At 36.1% G+C, this 17,018-nt stretch overlaps 1 protein-coding gene across 2 annotated transcripts in view; it reads right to left on the bottom strand.

The window, feature by feature from the left end:
- Positions 1 to 10,971: 10,971 nt before the first annotated feature.
- LOC131426981 (E3 ubiquitin-protein ligase TRIM9) overlaps positions 10,972 to 17,018 on the bottom strand; it is a 284,818-nt gene continuing 278,771 nt past the window's right edge. For both annotated transcript variants that reach the window (XM_058589833.1, XM_058589832.1), the window contains one exon: positions 10,972 to 16,985. In XM_058589833.1, coding sequence (XP_058445816.1) covers positions 16,696 to 16,985 — 290 coding nt within the window. In that variant the 3' untranslated portion in view covers positions 10,972 to 16,695. The remainder of the gene's footprint in view (positions 16,986 to 17,018) is intronic.

Consider the following 17,018-nt stretch of genomic DNA (forward strand, 5'->3'; position numbering starts at 1 on the left):
AATAAATCGAGCAATTTATTTTCAACGGAAATGGCTGAAAAAATTCGAAAGAAATCCCTAGAAAGCAAAAAAAATTATATAAACAATCGAATATCCAAAACGGTGCGTCTCAAATGAGACAGGAAACATTTTTAGCATGCCTTATGATTGAGATACAACACAATTAGCTGCAATATACCAATGCCATAAGTTCATAATATTCTAATTATAAATATTTTAATTTTTACCATTTTTTATAAACACGTTAGAAGAAAGCATCAGAACGATTATTTTTAGAATCCAACAGATTGATAGAGATCTCGAACGAAACTCGAAAGTAGCAGATGCTCGTCCATAAAAAGCGATAAAAAAAGCACATCACAATTGTGTCATGCAAAAATCAAAATAATTAAAGCAGCTTGTTGTCCCATCCTAACGAGAGATTACATTTTGCTTCTGTTATTTTGGACCATTATTATTTAATGCTCTCACTAAGGCCTAAAGATAATTCCAACAGAGGGAAGCTTCGGCGAAGCAACTCAGCATTTTAATTCGATTTGTCTGGGAAGTATCGTAGAATCAGTGATGATATCGCGAATCTGAATGTGTTAAAAATGGATGTTATGTTTATATCTGCTAATGAGATGAAATTCAGAATCAAGATACCATGAGAAAAACAAGCTCGTCTCCTGCTGCTGGGTGGAACATCTAATTATACGTACTGGATAAACTAATCGCCTCAAGATCTCATTTTTGCACAATTATGCAAGACAAGTGCCCATTAACAGCACGACTCTTTGAAAATGTAAGCGCAAATTGGGTCTTTGTTTATTCGTTTTGTTCTTCGATTAGTATTCCATACGTTTAAGACAACAGCAAGTTCGTTATTTACGCCACGTTGAAGGAAGTAAACAATTCCAAGTTCTCATTTGCACTCATTTGTTTGTTAAAAATTCTATGCAATGCTAAGACTACTCGAAATAATTAAACGAACAAGTATCTGAATATAAGACTGTACTTGAAAAAGTGCAGCACTTACTTTTGTGTATAACTTTTTATTACTTTGGCAAAAATTGAGGTTTAGGTAAAACTAGTTAAGAGTGTAATGTTACATGTACAAAATTTCGTCTCAATATATCAAGTGGTTATCAAAATGGCTATCAAGCAGAAAGTTTCTTCGAAAAAAAATATAGACGTTTTCGTGGAAAATCAAGGTAAGTCCAACTAGCTGATTACGACACAATTGGGAATCGACAATTCGAACGTGTCACGTGCGGTAAAATCATTGAAGAATATCCTAACTTCAAGTGTAATCTGTCACGCAGGCTTCACTGTGGGCCGCTTAACGTTTTCTCAACAGAATCGATAAACAGAATAACGACATGGACAACGAGACATACATAAAACCACATGTCAAGCAGATTCCTAGCCTCAAGTTTTTCGTCAGCAAGTTCCACATGCACAGTCCGGTGAAGTTCCTTGAGAAAAAGGTCGACAAATTAATCAAAAAGTACTTGTTGTGGTAGGCGATCTGTGGGTGTGGTAAATTTAGCAAGCTGTACACAACGATCGTCATCATCGACGGCCAAATATATGAAGAAGAAGACCCTCTGATCCCACAAAAGTGATACTTTTGAAGGAGTGGTACGAAGCCAACGATAGTGCTTTTGTACTTGACGGGGCAAATCCGTCAAACTCGCCAGAACTTCTTCCAATAGAAAAAATCTAGACGATTATGAAGGGCAAGCTGAAACTCTAGGAATATATTCAAAAACGCTAAGGAATCACACATCTTACTAATCGCATTGCGAAATTGGTATAAGTACTAACTACATAGGAAAACAAAATTTAAATGCCTATTACTTACTGGCTGAGAATAATCGCCGCTACGCTTTTACTTGACAGATTGTAGTTTCTATCATTAAGAAGGTCGCAGCACGTGAGCAACTTCAAAGGAAAAGAAAAAAATGTTTATTTTATTAAAGTTTTATTCAAAATAGTTTTGGCTCGATACACTTATTCTAGCAATTGTTCTACTTTTTGATACCGTCCGAAATGAAATTTTCTAGAACTTTTCATTGATGAGCCATCTTTTGAGGATTGGGAACAGATAAGATATCAAGAGAGCCAAATTAGGGGAACATGGGGGATGGATGAACCATGGTTACGAAGCTATTGTGTACCTGCGTCTTATAAAAACGCACCATGTTTTCCAGTACCATTTGAGGATGTACTTGTTGAGATATGTTGAGATATTTCACGAAAAATATGCAAACAATCCCAGAAAAAAACAAGTCTTTGAAATTTTCGACCCATTGAGGCAGCTCGTGTCGGCTTCTGTTATTCAGTACTTGGAACTCGTTCGATCCTGTGATGTGTAATAAGGTATGAGAACGAGTGCTGTAAAACTTAATTCAATTCAATTTAAAACCGAATGTGACACACATTGAGAATTACTCTACTGCAGTAAACTTCACATTCTAACACACACGCTGACATACAGACCGGGTAGTATTCAGTTCTTCATTCGTTTCTCATCCAATCGAAGCTCAGATTAACAACCACCGTCAGCTGATCTCTTGAAATAAAATATTTCTTACAATTGAATGAGAGAGCAGTTTTCAAATGAGGTTCATGTAAACATTCGAATTGGTTCAAGATGGATGAAAGATAAATCAGTCATGATAACTGAAATATCAGTTACAAAACATGCATGAACTAATTGCACAGACTAACAGACAGGACACTCAAATTAGATTCTTCAATCATTTTAACGGTCATTTCGAATATTCCTTTATTCGGGACAGTACTCACATGTGTCATGATGGCGCCACGTTACCTTATCAAAAACATCCTGTCTGTCATCTAGACTGTGTTTATTTTTTTCATTTACCAACAGAGTTGCCATTCATACAGAATTACCTGTAATGTATTGATTTGTATACTTCCATGCGAATTTCATGCAGGATACATATTGCCAAAACTAAATACATAATTGTGCCTACTTCTCATCCTCTTACGCAATACAAAATCGAACCCGTTTTGTTACAATATTTACTTGCTTCTGGTCTGCCGTCACTTAATTTCGGGTGAAAACTACCAACACAATAAATAATAGTCTAGATGAACAACGTTGAGTCAAATAAATGGTTACCTTAAAACATCGCGAAAAAGTTAAATATATTATCAACGTATTCCAATAATTTATAGTGACGATTCATTTTCCAATATTTTGATGAAATCAGGCATCCCTGCAAGCAGCTGATCGGTGTTGACAAACGAGGGGAAACCAACTAGTAAAAAAAACTTTTACATAACACAAGGGGTGTACAGATAGTAAATAGTTCGCGCAGTACAATATAGATGGAACTAGTGCATCACGAAAAATTATTTTCATAAGAATTTACTCATACTGTCATGTCTGTTAGTCTGTGCTAATTGTTCCCTCTTTCAGTTTTTATTTTAATACTTTGAAACACATCTCAGTACATTTCAAACAGTCGAAAATTATCGATTCAAACTTGCTGGTGCCGGCGGTACGAAAAACTCGGCGAGGAGTATCAGTGGCAACCAAATGGATTTTATGCCGGATCCGGCATTCCAATGCATGCACACGCCGGCAGCTCAGTCATCGCCGATAAAAAACCTGTTTTAATCCACCTAGTGGTGTAATGATGCCTTTCTCATGTACATATTTTTGAAAAAAAACCAAGAGATTGTTTGTGCATAACATACAGTGCTTTGATTGCGTAGGTCATCCAACGAAGTGGGTTCACTATTATATGCACTTCCGGCACCGGAACCCGAAAACCGGTATAATCAAAGTCGGTTCTAACGGCCACCAACTAACATGACATACAAACTTTACTAGTACGCATTCTAAATTACGATTTAAATGTTTGTTGTATCCGAAAATATGCAGTAATTTTTGGTACGACCATAAGACCTTTCAATTGACCCTCAGATTGGGAATAACGGTTTAGAGTCCAGTTTATAACATTTTTACGGTTTTTTTTCCGCCAGTTTAAGTGACGGTGTACAATATTGAACACACTTTACCCTATAACTGCGGAAACGGAAGTCGGATCCGGATGAAATTCAAGAATTCCGTATGGGACCACGAGACCTTTCATTTGATTCTAGGTTTGTCTAAATCGGTTCAGCCATCTCCGAGAAAACCTAGTGAGATTATTTGACACATACACACACACACACACATAGACATTGCTCGGCTCGATTAGCTGAGTATATGACACATGGACAAACGGTTTACAGACACAAAAGCATTGTTTTTAAAGTGAAGTCGGAAGAACAACAAGCGCAGGGGCTGGGGTCCACTAGGAGATTGATAGTACCTATTATCTTTCTCCCGACAGTACCAGCCTAGATGCCGTGTGGAATCCTGCGGAAAAAATGAACCAAGAATAGATCTACTGGGTTCCAGCTTCCATGTCGTAAAAGGCGACAATTGCAGGAGTTTTTTTTCCTTTCAGTTATTAGATATTTACAACGTTTCACTTCTGTTCACTCTATTTTACTAAATTATCTCGTCAATCAACTTATCAATTTGCGACTAGCTTTGAATAGAAGTTTTATTCGATATGTTTTCTTCTTCTATGGTATTGCTTGTCTTTCAAGATTATAAATTGAATAATAAAAATCAACTATTGCGCAAATTCGTTAATATTATAAAGCTAATAACAGAGATAACATATATCGGTATATTGAATAAATAGTAAAAAATATTTGTTTGTTTGATAAATTAATATTTTTTCTCGGTAGCCGGCTTCCCATATCAACCAATATATCCAATCAATAATTTTAATAAATAATTAAAATAATAAAGCGGAAATAATAAAAAATCAAGTCGCGTGTGAAATCTGTTGACCTTTGTGATTTTATAAAAATTTTTAGAATATGTCACTACAATGAATCAACTATTTTGTCTAAATCCTATTTACTCGTTTATTTTGTATCACGTAATTCCATTTAGAGAAAAATAGGGAAGTTTTTATTCTTTACTAGATAGTATTTCTAATTTTCCTTCAGTTTCCACGAATAAGAACTGTCAATCAAGACTCCTCGGGACGTCAGTATCGGATATTGTTGAAATTTTCGCTCGGAAAGCCAGTAAGTTTAGTGGTGCATCTTGAAACCAAAACATACTAGGTCGCACGCGAATACTACCATTACTGAAATTTATACTAACAAATATCTTTCTCCCGTGACACTTGTGGAGTGCGCTGAAGTACATACGACCTCTAGTAACAAGTGTTGGACTAACATCCCTTCTGACATATGTTGGACTAACATTCCCTGGCCGGCGCCGGTACTGATCAATGAATTCTGGGGTTACCAGAAGATGTATATTGAAGGATGATTTACCAGTCCCAGGTTGGATCATCTAGAAATTCCCTGTACAATTTCAGCTAGTCCCGATCAGTAACGGAGTAGCAACCGGAGGTGGTCGCTCAAACTTAACCTCAAGCTGAAGTGCGTGAAAGAATTCCTGACGAAAGTTCTGAATATCCATCTATGTAAAATGACATACACAGAAAGAAATAATGAAATTTACACGACATGTAAATCAGTATTAGCATGGAATAGACATGGGTTGAATCGAATATTTCATTGAAACCCATCATCGATGCAAAAATAAATTGGATTGCATTGAATTTTAAATAAATAGAACTGTATCTTTCAATTAACGCTTAGTTTTGTGATTAAATTGTATTGAAACGTACAGAATTGTGGAGTCATTTTATGTTTAATTGTCTGCTACAAATATGTGCATGAAAATAGATGTAAATTCATAAAATATTTTATCTGTGTAGTAAAATCGCTCATTCGACAATAAATAACATTTTAAAAAAGTTCCGCACTCAGATGGCTCTCGATTGGAAACTAGTATCTTGCAGCAAGCGGAATGATAACTTCAAATCCCAGCAGAATGCAGTGCTTAGACTGAATCAATGAATATCAAACCTTTACATCTGAAATGCATCTGAAAATGTCAAAACGTCTCAAACAGGAACGAAAAGCAAGATACCAGTTCGAAACCAAGAGCGCGTAAGCAGTTCGATAAATTCCGGACAAAATTTGACTGCATAGAAGTCTGTGGAATCAAATGTCAAAGCAGATTTCAAGCAGCTTCCATGAAATATTCATTACTACAGGAACGTCATATTAATGGGTTTACGTCAGTGAGCGTTTGTAAATGTTCCTGTTTTCTTTCATCTAACAGTAAAAGAGATCTGTGTTGTTTTGGCCTGATTTCGCATCGAAAGAATAGACAAAGATTTTGATAAAAATTGGTAAAACTTTTCCTAATTAGTGACTGAGGACACTGTGCTGAAGTTAATGGGTGGAATCAAACGTAAAGATAGAGCATACGGATTTAACAAGTCCGAATAATAATACTTTGATGAAAATGAGTTGTAAGCTAACCCCAAAAAAATAGAAGTAAGATCACTCTGCGAGTTCTTCTTTGGCTATATTTTGCTGTAGGTTTTATTCGGTGGAACCACGTTTTATCAACAGTTACCAATCGACAGCAAAAGCACACCCGATTCCATTTCAGATGCTTGGTCAAACTCGTTTCTGGAGTGCGCTTTTGTTCATGATCCGGAGTCAGCATGCGCTGAACCCAGTGGCAGGATATTTTTTCATCTGCAGAATTTTCCCCAAAATAAGGCGTGTACGCTCAGTAATAACATGTGGCATTGCGCAATCACGAAACTCTCGAAAAAAAATGTTCACGGTTTAATCTGAAGAAATTGGCTATTGCCACAGAGAACAGACATCGAAATAAAGATTTCAATTTGTGTAAGAAATTTAACGGTTGATTTAAAAAGCAATCACCAAGTAGCAATTCTCCTGTAGAGGCGCTTCGAGCTGCCCAGTAATCCCTTATGGGTTCTTGCGTTGGAGCTTTCATACAATGTTAATTCATGCGTGCAAAGTATGTGTGTTGTCAACAAAGAGGTCTAGATCTCAGAGATGGCTGGACCGATTTTAATCAAACTAGTCGCGTGTCTACCTGTCACCCAGAATGGTGAATGGTTTTGAGATCGGATGTTTACTTTTTGAGTTATACGAAGTTTTATGTCAAAATTTTCAGTTTTTTGTCTGTCTGTCACAATTGACCTTGAAAACATAATATGTTTCCAGACTTAGATTCCGCATGGTAATAGCTATCGAACAAGCCATACATTAATAAAATCCGTCTATTTTTAACGGAGATATCGATATTTTTGTGTAAGCGACTTTCGCCTTATTCGCCTTAGTAGGAGTTTTGAGCGTTGAATGACAAAGCAACGCATGCTACGTGAAACACGATTTTTTATACTGTTCAATGCAATTGTTTCTAAGTACTCAAAAAACTGTGTACAGCATCCTTTTTCATGACATTTAGCCTCGGATCGATTTTAGCACGGTTCGTTTTTGGCAACATAATCGTTCGTATATGACATATGTAAACCAGATGATGGCAGAATTTTCGAGTTGAAAGCTTCCATAATTATATTGTTTCAAACTACTTACAGCAATAAATGCTGGAAGAACATAACACCCATATACCATTCGAATCAGTTCGTCGAAACAGTGAATGCGTGTGTGACAAATAATTTCACTCATTTTTTTTTCGGATATGACTCAACCGTTTTCTACAAAATCAGATTCAAATGAAAAGTTGTATGCTCCCAAACAAGGTTCCTGAATTCTGTTTGGGTCCGACCTCTGGTTCCGGAACTACAGGATGATAGGTGAAACGAAATAAAAAATTGATACACTCATTTTTATCGTAGATGGCTGAACCGATCTAAAATTCAAATGAAATCTAAGAATCATCTAAGATTCTAATGAAAAGTTTTAAGACTTTATAAAACATCTTGCTTTTCAGACAGATCCAACTTCCGGGTTCGGGGATACAGGGTGATTAGTATAAAAATGTCTATTTCACATTTAATTAATCAGGTTTATCTGGCTAGCAGATTTTAATAATCGATAACCAAATAAACTTATTTCAGTTTTAGTGGTATTCAGTTTTCGACTCGGAAGGTACTCAAAAATTTAATTCGTGCTACGATTTCTTAAAGATGTCTACATTGATTTTCAAACATTTTGATACAAATGTAAACTATACAGCTACTCAGGTGAATTTATCTGACTTTCTCAAAAAAAGCCAAAGCGAATTTCAGAGACAAAAATTCAAATTAAAATAAACTTGTAGTCCCATACAAAATTATTTAATTTTATCCAATTCTGACTTCTGATTCTGAAATTACAGGATGATGAATTTTTAAAATTCAAATCGATATAGAAGATGACAATTCCGACTGGCTTTAAAGTTAGACTCAAAACTATTGCAATTTATTCGTCACATGGCCATACGTATCGGTTTGGGTTATGCTGCTTCCTGAATACCGGCTCTGGAAGTACCTTAAATTACCGTAAACTCTAAAGTGGAACTTACTTCGACATATTATGGAATGTTTAATCGATTGTCACACTTTAAGATTCAAATTCAATCCGATTTGCAGTTTCGACATTACCGAGTAATGAGTGAATAAAATCTCAAATTGTCAAAAAAAAAACAATTAAAACGACGGTCATTAAAATAATGTAATGAAAACTGAAACACCGAAGAATATTCATGCAAAAAACACATGCGGATTGATAAAGCCTCGGATCGATTACTTTTTGAGTAATCGAAGAGAAGTGACAAAAAAGCCCTGAACATAACTATCATGTTATCGTTTTTTCAATCTTGTGTGCCATTTTTCGTACATACTATGTAGTTTTTTCAGAGCTTAACGTTAATCTCAAACGTCTGCGGAGAACTGTTATGGATACAAAGGGGTCCGCGATATAAAATGGTTGAGAACCACTGCTTTAAAGACCAGTGTTCAAAATTTGTTGATACACAAATTGTTGATACACAGAATCACTTCCCTCAACCGGAAGTCTGACCCGCATAAAATTCAATAGCAATCTATTTAAAAATAAAGCCTTTCAATTGAATCTAGCTTTTTTTGTTTCAATTATAGAGGTTTTAACCTTAAGGTCATGCGCCTCTTCGGGCCAGAAAAGCATTCTAACCCTATGTGCGGGGTTGGTGATCGAACCCAGGTGGGCTGCGTGAAAGGCATCGACTAAACCAGTGCGCTATACCCGTCCTCCCAAATCTAGGTTAATAAAAATCAATCATCTCCAAAAATCGATGTAAGATCCATTTTATCCTCCGATGTCTCCGGAATTGGAACCATCGAAGTCATCAATCATCTGGCTCTACATACTGAATATAACTTGTGGCTTTGTCAAGTTTAAGTAATTTTAATGATACTTATCAGCTGTCCGCCCTCAAGAACCCGTAGCTCCGAATAGTTTCTATTCGCTTATGGGACTGTAAGTCCTCCCAATCGATTATACCGATTCACAGTAGGCTTTGCAGTGGAACGTACGATCGACAACCGTAAACTGCATTGGATGGCATTTATAACAATTAGAACAAATCTTGGACTCTCATTGTTATAAAATACAATTTCAACTATTGAAGCGTTCATTCAGATCAGTTTATCTGGATATTATCCTTCTTATCGTGTTTGTAGACAAACCGAATACTGAAATAGAGTCGACTAGCCAAGCCACGAACTCGAAATGTTCATTGCAACGCTCAGAATCCCGATCTGAAGGCAATAGCAAACTGATATCATATAATGTTTCGTTAGGATGGCTAAACGAAATTGAATACACAGATTTAAATCGTTGACTTATGGGGATACTGACTTTACTGACATTAGTCAATTTAGTGATATGACCTGAACTAACACAACTGAGTCATTTGTATTAAACATTATTTGTTCTTTCTAAATGTTTAGTTTGGCGATCACTTCTTTAACATCCGGGCGGAATTACACGAGTGATATAACCACACTATGAGTAAATTCTTCTAAAAATGAATTTTCGTGGGGCACTAGTTCCACCTATATTTTGAACTGCGCGAGCTATTTACTATCGGTACACCCCTTGTGTTATGTAAAAGCTTTTTTAATAGTTAGTTGCGCGTTAGTTGCAACACAGTCAAGCTTAGTACCGTTTTTGAAGATGGCACATACCACTCTTTCCATTCATTCCTGCGAAAAAATATCCTCCTTTTCCCAATTCTTGGAAATCATCCAGTTCAGTGCTCTAGCCAGTGCCTCTCCTCCATGTTTGAACAACTCGTCTGGTAATGGGTCATTATCCGCAGCTTTGTTGTTTTTCAGAACCTGACCTGTACCCGCCTAAAGTATTCTCTCCCCGTATCCAACCTGAAATGGGAAAAAATGCTTTTATAAATCCGAACCCGGCCTGTACGTGATTGAAAATAATATTTTTTCACACGAATTTTTGGTTAGATCCGAAATTGAATCGATGGCGAGTTGAGTTTTTGGTTTAAATACCGAGAACCCGACCATCTCAAAATGAAAACTTATAAAACCCGTACCCGATACGGGCCCAAATATTTTTTTAATAGCGACCTTTCATTTGAATATAAGTTTGTGAGAATCGGTTTAGCAATCTGTGAGAAAATTGAATGCATATTTTTGATAATACCATTTTGCAATTCCGGATCCAAAAGTCGGGTCAGGATACTATTTAGTCACGTTCAATAGGAAGGTTTATAGGACCTTTCATATTCGCTCAATATTAGTTAAAATCGTTAGTTAACATACACACACGTACACATACATACTCATCCATTTTACGATTTCTTCGAACTGATTCGAATAGTATATAACACTAGGCGTTGCAGGCTCGGTTCAAAAATTTGTTTTCACACCGATTACTTAGCCTTTCCAAGTGAGAAAAGTCAAAAACTCATATGAAAGAAACCTGAATTGTTACAAATGTTGGATGTGGGAAGAACTTCAAGGCGAATGCTTTGTTGAAAATCAATTTACTGTTTTGGAATGTGACATTGTACACTACTTTACAGGAAAACGGTAGATATAAACTGTTCTTTTTATATAATTTGATAGAATGATGAGCTACAATCGTCTCTCGTTAATGCAGAATTCTGTTTTTCGATACCATAATAAGTTTAGTCTCATAATAAATTATTATTTATTTCGTAATAATAGTTAGCATCGTGTCCACTTCCACCAGCTGCTAGGTTGAATTCCGGGCAGTTAAAATTTAATCGGACTACAATTATCGGAAGCTTATTATAAACATTACATTACTACACCCTAAATCGTCGCCTACTGTTCAGTTAATATGGCGCACAGTTGTTGAAGACATGTTTAAAACCTATAGTATAGGAAGTTACCTGTATTTTTCTGATTTGCAAAATTGTCATACTCTGGAATGCCGGATTCGTCGTGTCAGTGGGCGTTAGTCGACCCCAGTTAGTAGTTCATTTATGTGCATTTATTGTTTGTTACCAAACACACACAGTGAATGTTATTGCAATACAATCGACTACTTCTACATACGTGTTGACTCTTTTATGCTAAACGTGTATTAATCATTCAATATTATTTGTTTGGCGTTATAAAATTATTATGTGCTAGCAGATTGTGGCAATAATTTACTTTTAATTTACAAATGTACAAAAACATCACGGAACAACTAGTTTTATTTCATAAATCGAATATGAATTACATTAATGGCGATTATGATGATGATGATAATTACAATAAGAATTATCGCCTGCACATGCTTGTGAATCATGACACCAGTTGAACTAATTAGCATATGTTTGTGTCCGCTTTGTTGTTTCAGGTCACTGTTATCGGAAAGTGGAATGAGCATTAAAGGGTGTACCGTTTAAAATCCGCACACACTCAAATTGTTTTAACCTTTGATCCGTTGTAACGGTTGGGTAAAGTTGATTGAAATTTTGCGATTTTTGCCTTTCTCTATAGAAAGGTATTAGAATTTTTTTTATTTACACTGTGTGAGTTGATTACATCAATCAGGTGGGCATAAATTTTTAAAATGTCGACGAAAGAACCCTGCGTACCCGACAAAGTTTCGCCGGAGTACGTTCAGAAGGAGGATCTGTCGCATCGCGCCATCGAAAAAAAAGTTAGGAATCAAGCCAATGATTTTATTTGGCCAGCGATTTGTACTCGAGGAAAGGTGTATTTGAAAGAAACCTACAACAAATTTGTTTTATTCATATGAAACATTCTTCCTATTAAATTTCCCATGAAATCAAGAATCTTAGTTCAAAATTTGAAAATTGTAGAATGTGAAATAAACTCTCCAGAACTTTTTGAAGTGGGGTGCTGTGAGATTTATTTTTTTCTTCCATATATAATGTATGGCGTAAAGACAATGCTTTGTATCTAGAGCTTCAAATGGGTAGGAAACTGCTGTAACTGCTCACTCATTTTGTAGTACTTTATCTCTACGTTTTGATTGCTTTTGTAGCTTTTCTTTCTACTTTTTGAAAATCTCTGTACCACTCTGCGCATTTCTGCGCCTTACATGCTTTTTCTCTATTGTTCGAAACAGTCGACAATGAATATCATGACTCAGATTTAAAGCAAAGTATATGAAACCATGTCATATTATAGAACATAAATTGTGCTGGTTATTTCAATTAAATTTGAAATGTATAGCAAACAATTTGAGTAATTTTGAACAATCGTCTTAATACTGAAATAGACTGTTTATCAGGAATATTGTCAAGATATAGATGCATAGCTTTATGATTGCATTGCTAAATTCTCATGTTTCAAGCCAAGATTTTTCTACGTATTTTTATGTCTCTTGCTAGTAATCATATCGACAAAAACGTGCGCTGTTCAACTTTTTAAAATCTATCAGCATTAGATTTTCGCATTCACATAACAAAATATTGCCATTGATGCTATCAAGAATTCAAGGAAGAGTGTTTATTTTTGGGTTGCATATTCATTTCATGTCCCTAATTCAAGCAATATCAGAGTGAATTTCAAATATCAAATTGGTTTCCAAACAATTTCATTTCATTCTTTATATTACAAAATTTATATATTTTCATGCTAGGCTTTGAAAACTGTTTTTAAAGTGAAAACACAAAAAATTGACACTATTATCAAAACACTCAAACGATGACTTCGGAATATCACGTCCCAGGTTTGAAACTAAGTATATGATCAAGTTATTATAGTCTGAACATAGGCATAGCGTTTATGGTGGTCATTTTAATAAAATTTCAAACATATATAGCTAGCAATTTGAGCAATTCGTCGTCTTAAATCTAAAATATATTGTTTACCGGGAATAATGTCACGATATGTATTATAGAAGCAAAACTCGAAGTCACAACTTTATGATTGCATTGCAAGATTCTCATATTTCAAGCGAAGATTTCTCTATGTATTTTTTATGTCTCTCGCTAGTAATTATATCGTCAAAAACGTGTGTAGTTCACCTAACAGTGACAACAGATTTTTTCAAATCTCTTAGCATTAGATTTGACGCATTCACATAACAAAATATTGCAAGCGATGCTATCAAGAATCTTATCGAGAATTCAAGGAATAGGTTTTTGGGCTGCGTATTCATTTCATGTTCTCAATTCAAGCAATATCAGTGTGAAATTGATTTCAAGATATATCTGGAGAATTTCATTACATTGTTTATATTACATAATTCATATATTTTTATGCTAGGCTTTGGCAACTGTTTGTGAAGTGACAACATATTACACTAGCCTACTTCCATAAGAATTCTTGGAAATCACACATATTGTAAAATATCTATTGTCAAAACATTCAAACGATGACTTCGGAACTTTTTGCCAATCCACAGATACCATTTTAAGCTACCATACCCTACTTGACGAAGCATATTGTGGGACGTTCTACTCTGAAGATGATGAAATAAACATTTGAAACGTTAGCCGGCAGCGCAAAGTTCATATTTGATAGTAAAAAAATACAAATATATCGATGGAAAGCTAATAAAAAGGGAACTTTCAAACATTAAAGTTTTTGCCAACTGTAAGACGGTTCGGCGTATTTGTGTTTGGATTTGGCATCATGCCACTACACGGGAAGACGTGCTCGAAAGGTATAAGGCGAATTATGTCGATTCCATTCCGAAAAATCTGAACCTCTCAAACACTTCGGAAAAAATGCTGGGCCATCATAAAGAGCACCTTCTAAAGCAGTGTAAAGTAGTGCAAATGAGTACGAAATTAAGAACGCGTGGGTTAATATGCAACAAACTGAGGCTAAGGCCATGGTTCGCGCATTCGAATGTAATGGCGGGATAAATTAAATAAATAATACCAAAACTAACTTAAAATGTTTCATTTTTCTTTCTACGAATTTGGCAATAATCGGATAAAAATTCGAATTTTGAGAACGAATTTTGTGTGTGCGGATTTTAAATGGTACAACCTGTATTATCGACTCAAAATAAATGTGGCATCGACGCACAAGTGACAATCATCTTACCATCCAATGTAGATGCCAACTGTTATGTGAAATGAGCTAAAATTCATGATCCATAGATTAAATAAAAATAAAAAAACGACTATTCCCTTGTGTAGACGATTTTGAGTTATTGATTCCTCGTTATGTGATAAGTACCAGGTTGATTGTTCGACATGTCGGTAGGTAAAGATATTAAATTAACTATTCTCGTAAGCTTCATCAATGGTCAATAATTGCCTACAACATGATGAAATAGTTCAATCGAAAGGATATTCCTCTGTCTTCTTCGTATCGCAATTAGGACTTGTTAAATGGAGAATCGTAATTGATACCGACTATAAAACATGTGCTGTGCCAATTACCATAGATGGATTACTTTTGCAAGCATAGCAACTGTTCCAACGTCAATTAGTTGATTATAAAGTGTTTTCCTAAAATCAATGACTCTTTCAAAGTGCTACTTCTGTATCAAGCTCGTTATTGGCAAATGCATCACGTGTTTCATCTAACCAAAGCCTATTAAGCCTTTGTTAGGTGTACTGCTGCCAAAATACCATTCGATTTGTTCGGAAAGCTGAGCAAACATTTTGAGCTGATTATTCCGGTGTCATTTCTAGCTCGATTCGACTGACGATTCGGTCAACATTTCATTCGCAGGTCTCTTGTTTGACTGTCACCATAATCCTCATATTTTCACTTTACCTAAAAATGCTTTGGAATCACTAATTCACTAATGTGTTTTAGGAATTATCTGCGCTGAATGAAGGAACTAATTTGTTGAACTGTGCAAAGTACGTGTTGTGTATCAGGCAGAACCACTCAAATGCAGTTTAATTAGTTGATTTCACCTATTCTAAAACTATATAGATATACGAACTGTGACGCTTAACCTGATGATGATGAATTGTGCTCTGTTCTTTTGTGCTGTGCACAATAGCATTCGACTTGCGACTTAATCAATACTGTACCATTATCTATATAGTATTTATGTGTTAAAATAAATAGGATGGGGTGGTAAATTGAATACGTAACGAACTAATCACTGTGTCGCTTGGAGTGTAGGGTTTTTAGAAATTAAATGCTCTCGAAAGCAATAGCTAATTCTTGATGTAATATTTACAGTAGATTTGCTTCGAATAGTAATTCATGTTGGATGAATGCATTTAATTATTTTCTGTTAAGTTCAGATTCCGATCTATTTATTCTTTGGGTACACCCAATTCACAGCATAAATTACATAAATTGGATAAAATCGGATATCGATCAGAAACAGCAGGAGCAGCAATCTCAACTCCAAACCCCAAAGGAGGATAATTAAGCTTAATGGGACCACATTTGTCAAAGAGAAGCCGGATGGAGTGAGCCAAGAACGAGTAACAATCTATCGAGATTGAATAAAACCGCTGCATTGCCATCGAAGTTGACGCTGGTTCAGAGTGGAAAATAGCAAATTCTCCATTCAATCCACAGAATGATGTTTTCTATCGCTAACGATGCGAAGAACCGTGGATATAATGAAGACAACACGGGGGTTGAACAACTCATCGTGTGTTCGTGGCTTAGCCTGGCTGATGATTGCCATCAGAAAACATGTCTATTAGTGTTGAGGTAACGGCAACGGATGTGGCTGTTTCCCTGTGTGCAATCCTTACCTTATTAGGTTATCGATAAATGAGCAAAACTTCGGAATTGCTATTTACGGGGTAGCCAGGCAAAACGCCTTACCGGACAGGAAATGTAATTTAGTTCACTCAAAAGTCTATAAAAATTAGCTATGTTTGTATAGTCAACTGAATCACGGTTACAAAAAAAAAACGTTAGAATTCGATGAAGATATAAGGTAATACTTCGGGTTTGGATTGCTCATTCCAGTGTAATCGAGTCCGTTAACGATCGATGCTATTCTGATCGGTGTGTTTTCCCCAAACAGTACGGTATATTTCTTTAGTTTCTGTATAACTCTAAGCCTTGTTTGTACATTATAAATTGCAAAAGCATGATTATGTTTTTCTTTTCTTCCTTCATCTGCATTCTTCTCTGACGAAAACTACGCCCGTCGTCCGCCCGAATGGCTGCTGTTTGTTGAATTATCTTAGCTTAGCATCACTCCAGCAATAAAACGTGAAGTGCTCCCGATGGAGGAGGTGGAACTGTGTTGCTTGTGGCTGCAGTTGGCTTGTGACGAACTATGCGAGGAGTTGCAAAATAATTTGAATAAAATTTAAATTAAAGAAAGCTCAAATGATTCGCATGCTCGACACGCCTCCTCATACTCGTGTTTTCGCTTGCCGGCACCGTCTCAGTGGTAGTCCATATGCGGTGCATCCAAGCTGGTGTGAAGTGTCAGTGTGACGCCACGATTAACACTAACGGCCGGATAGAAGACACCATAGAGATCGCGAAAAGCGACCGAACCCTGCGGCATCTCGTTGACGATGAAGTGCAGCGTGTGGCGTTCGAGATCCAACAACACACCGATAGTGCTGCCAGAGGAGATTCCACCCTCGACACGCCGCTCGTGTACGGAATTGTGCTGGAACCATGACCGCTGCCGATCGATGTACATCGCGAAGCCCTTATCGTCCTTACCTGATGTGTTGGAAAATGAATGAAATCGGAATT

The sequence above is a fragment of the Malaya genurostris genome, chromosome 2 (genome assembly GCF_030247185.1).
Source record: "Malaya genurostris strain Urasoe2022 chromosome 2, Malgen_1.1, whole genome shotgun sequence".
NCBI lineage: Eukaryota > Metazoa > Arthropoda > Insecta > Diptera > Culicidae > Malaya > Malaya genurostris.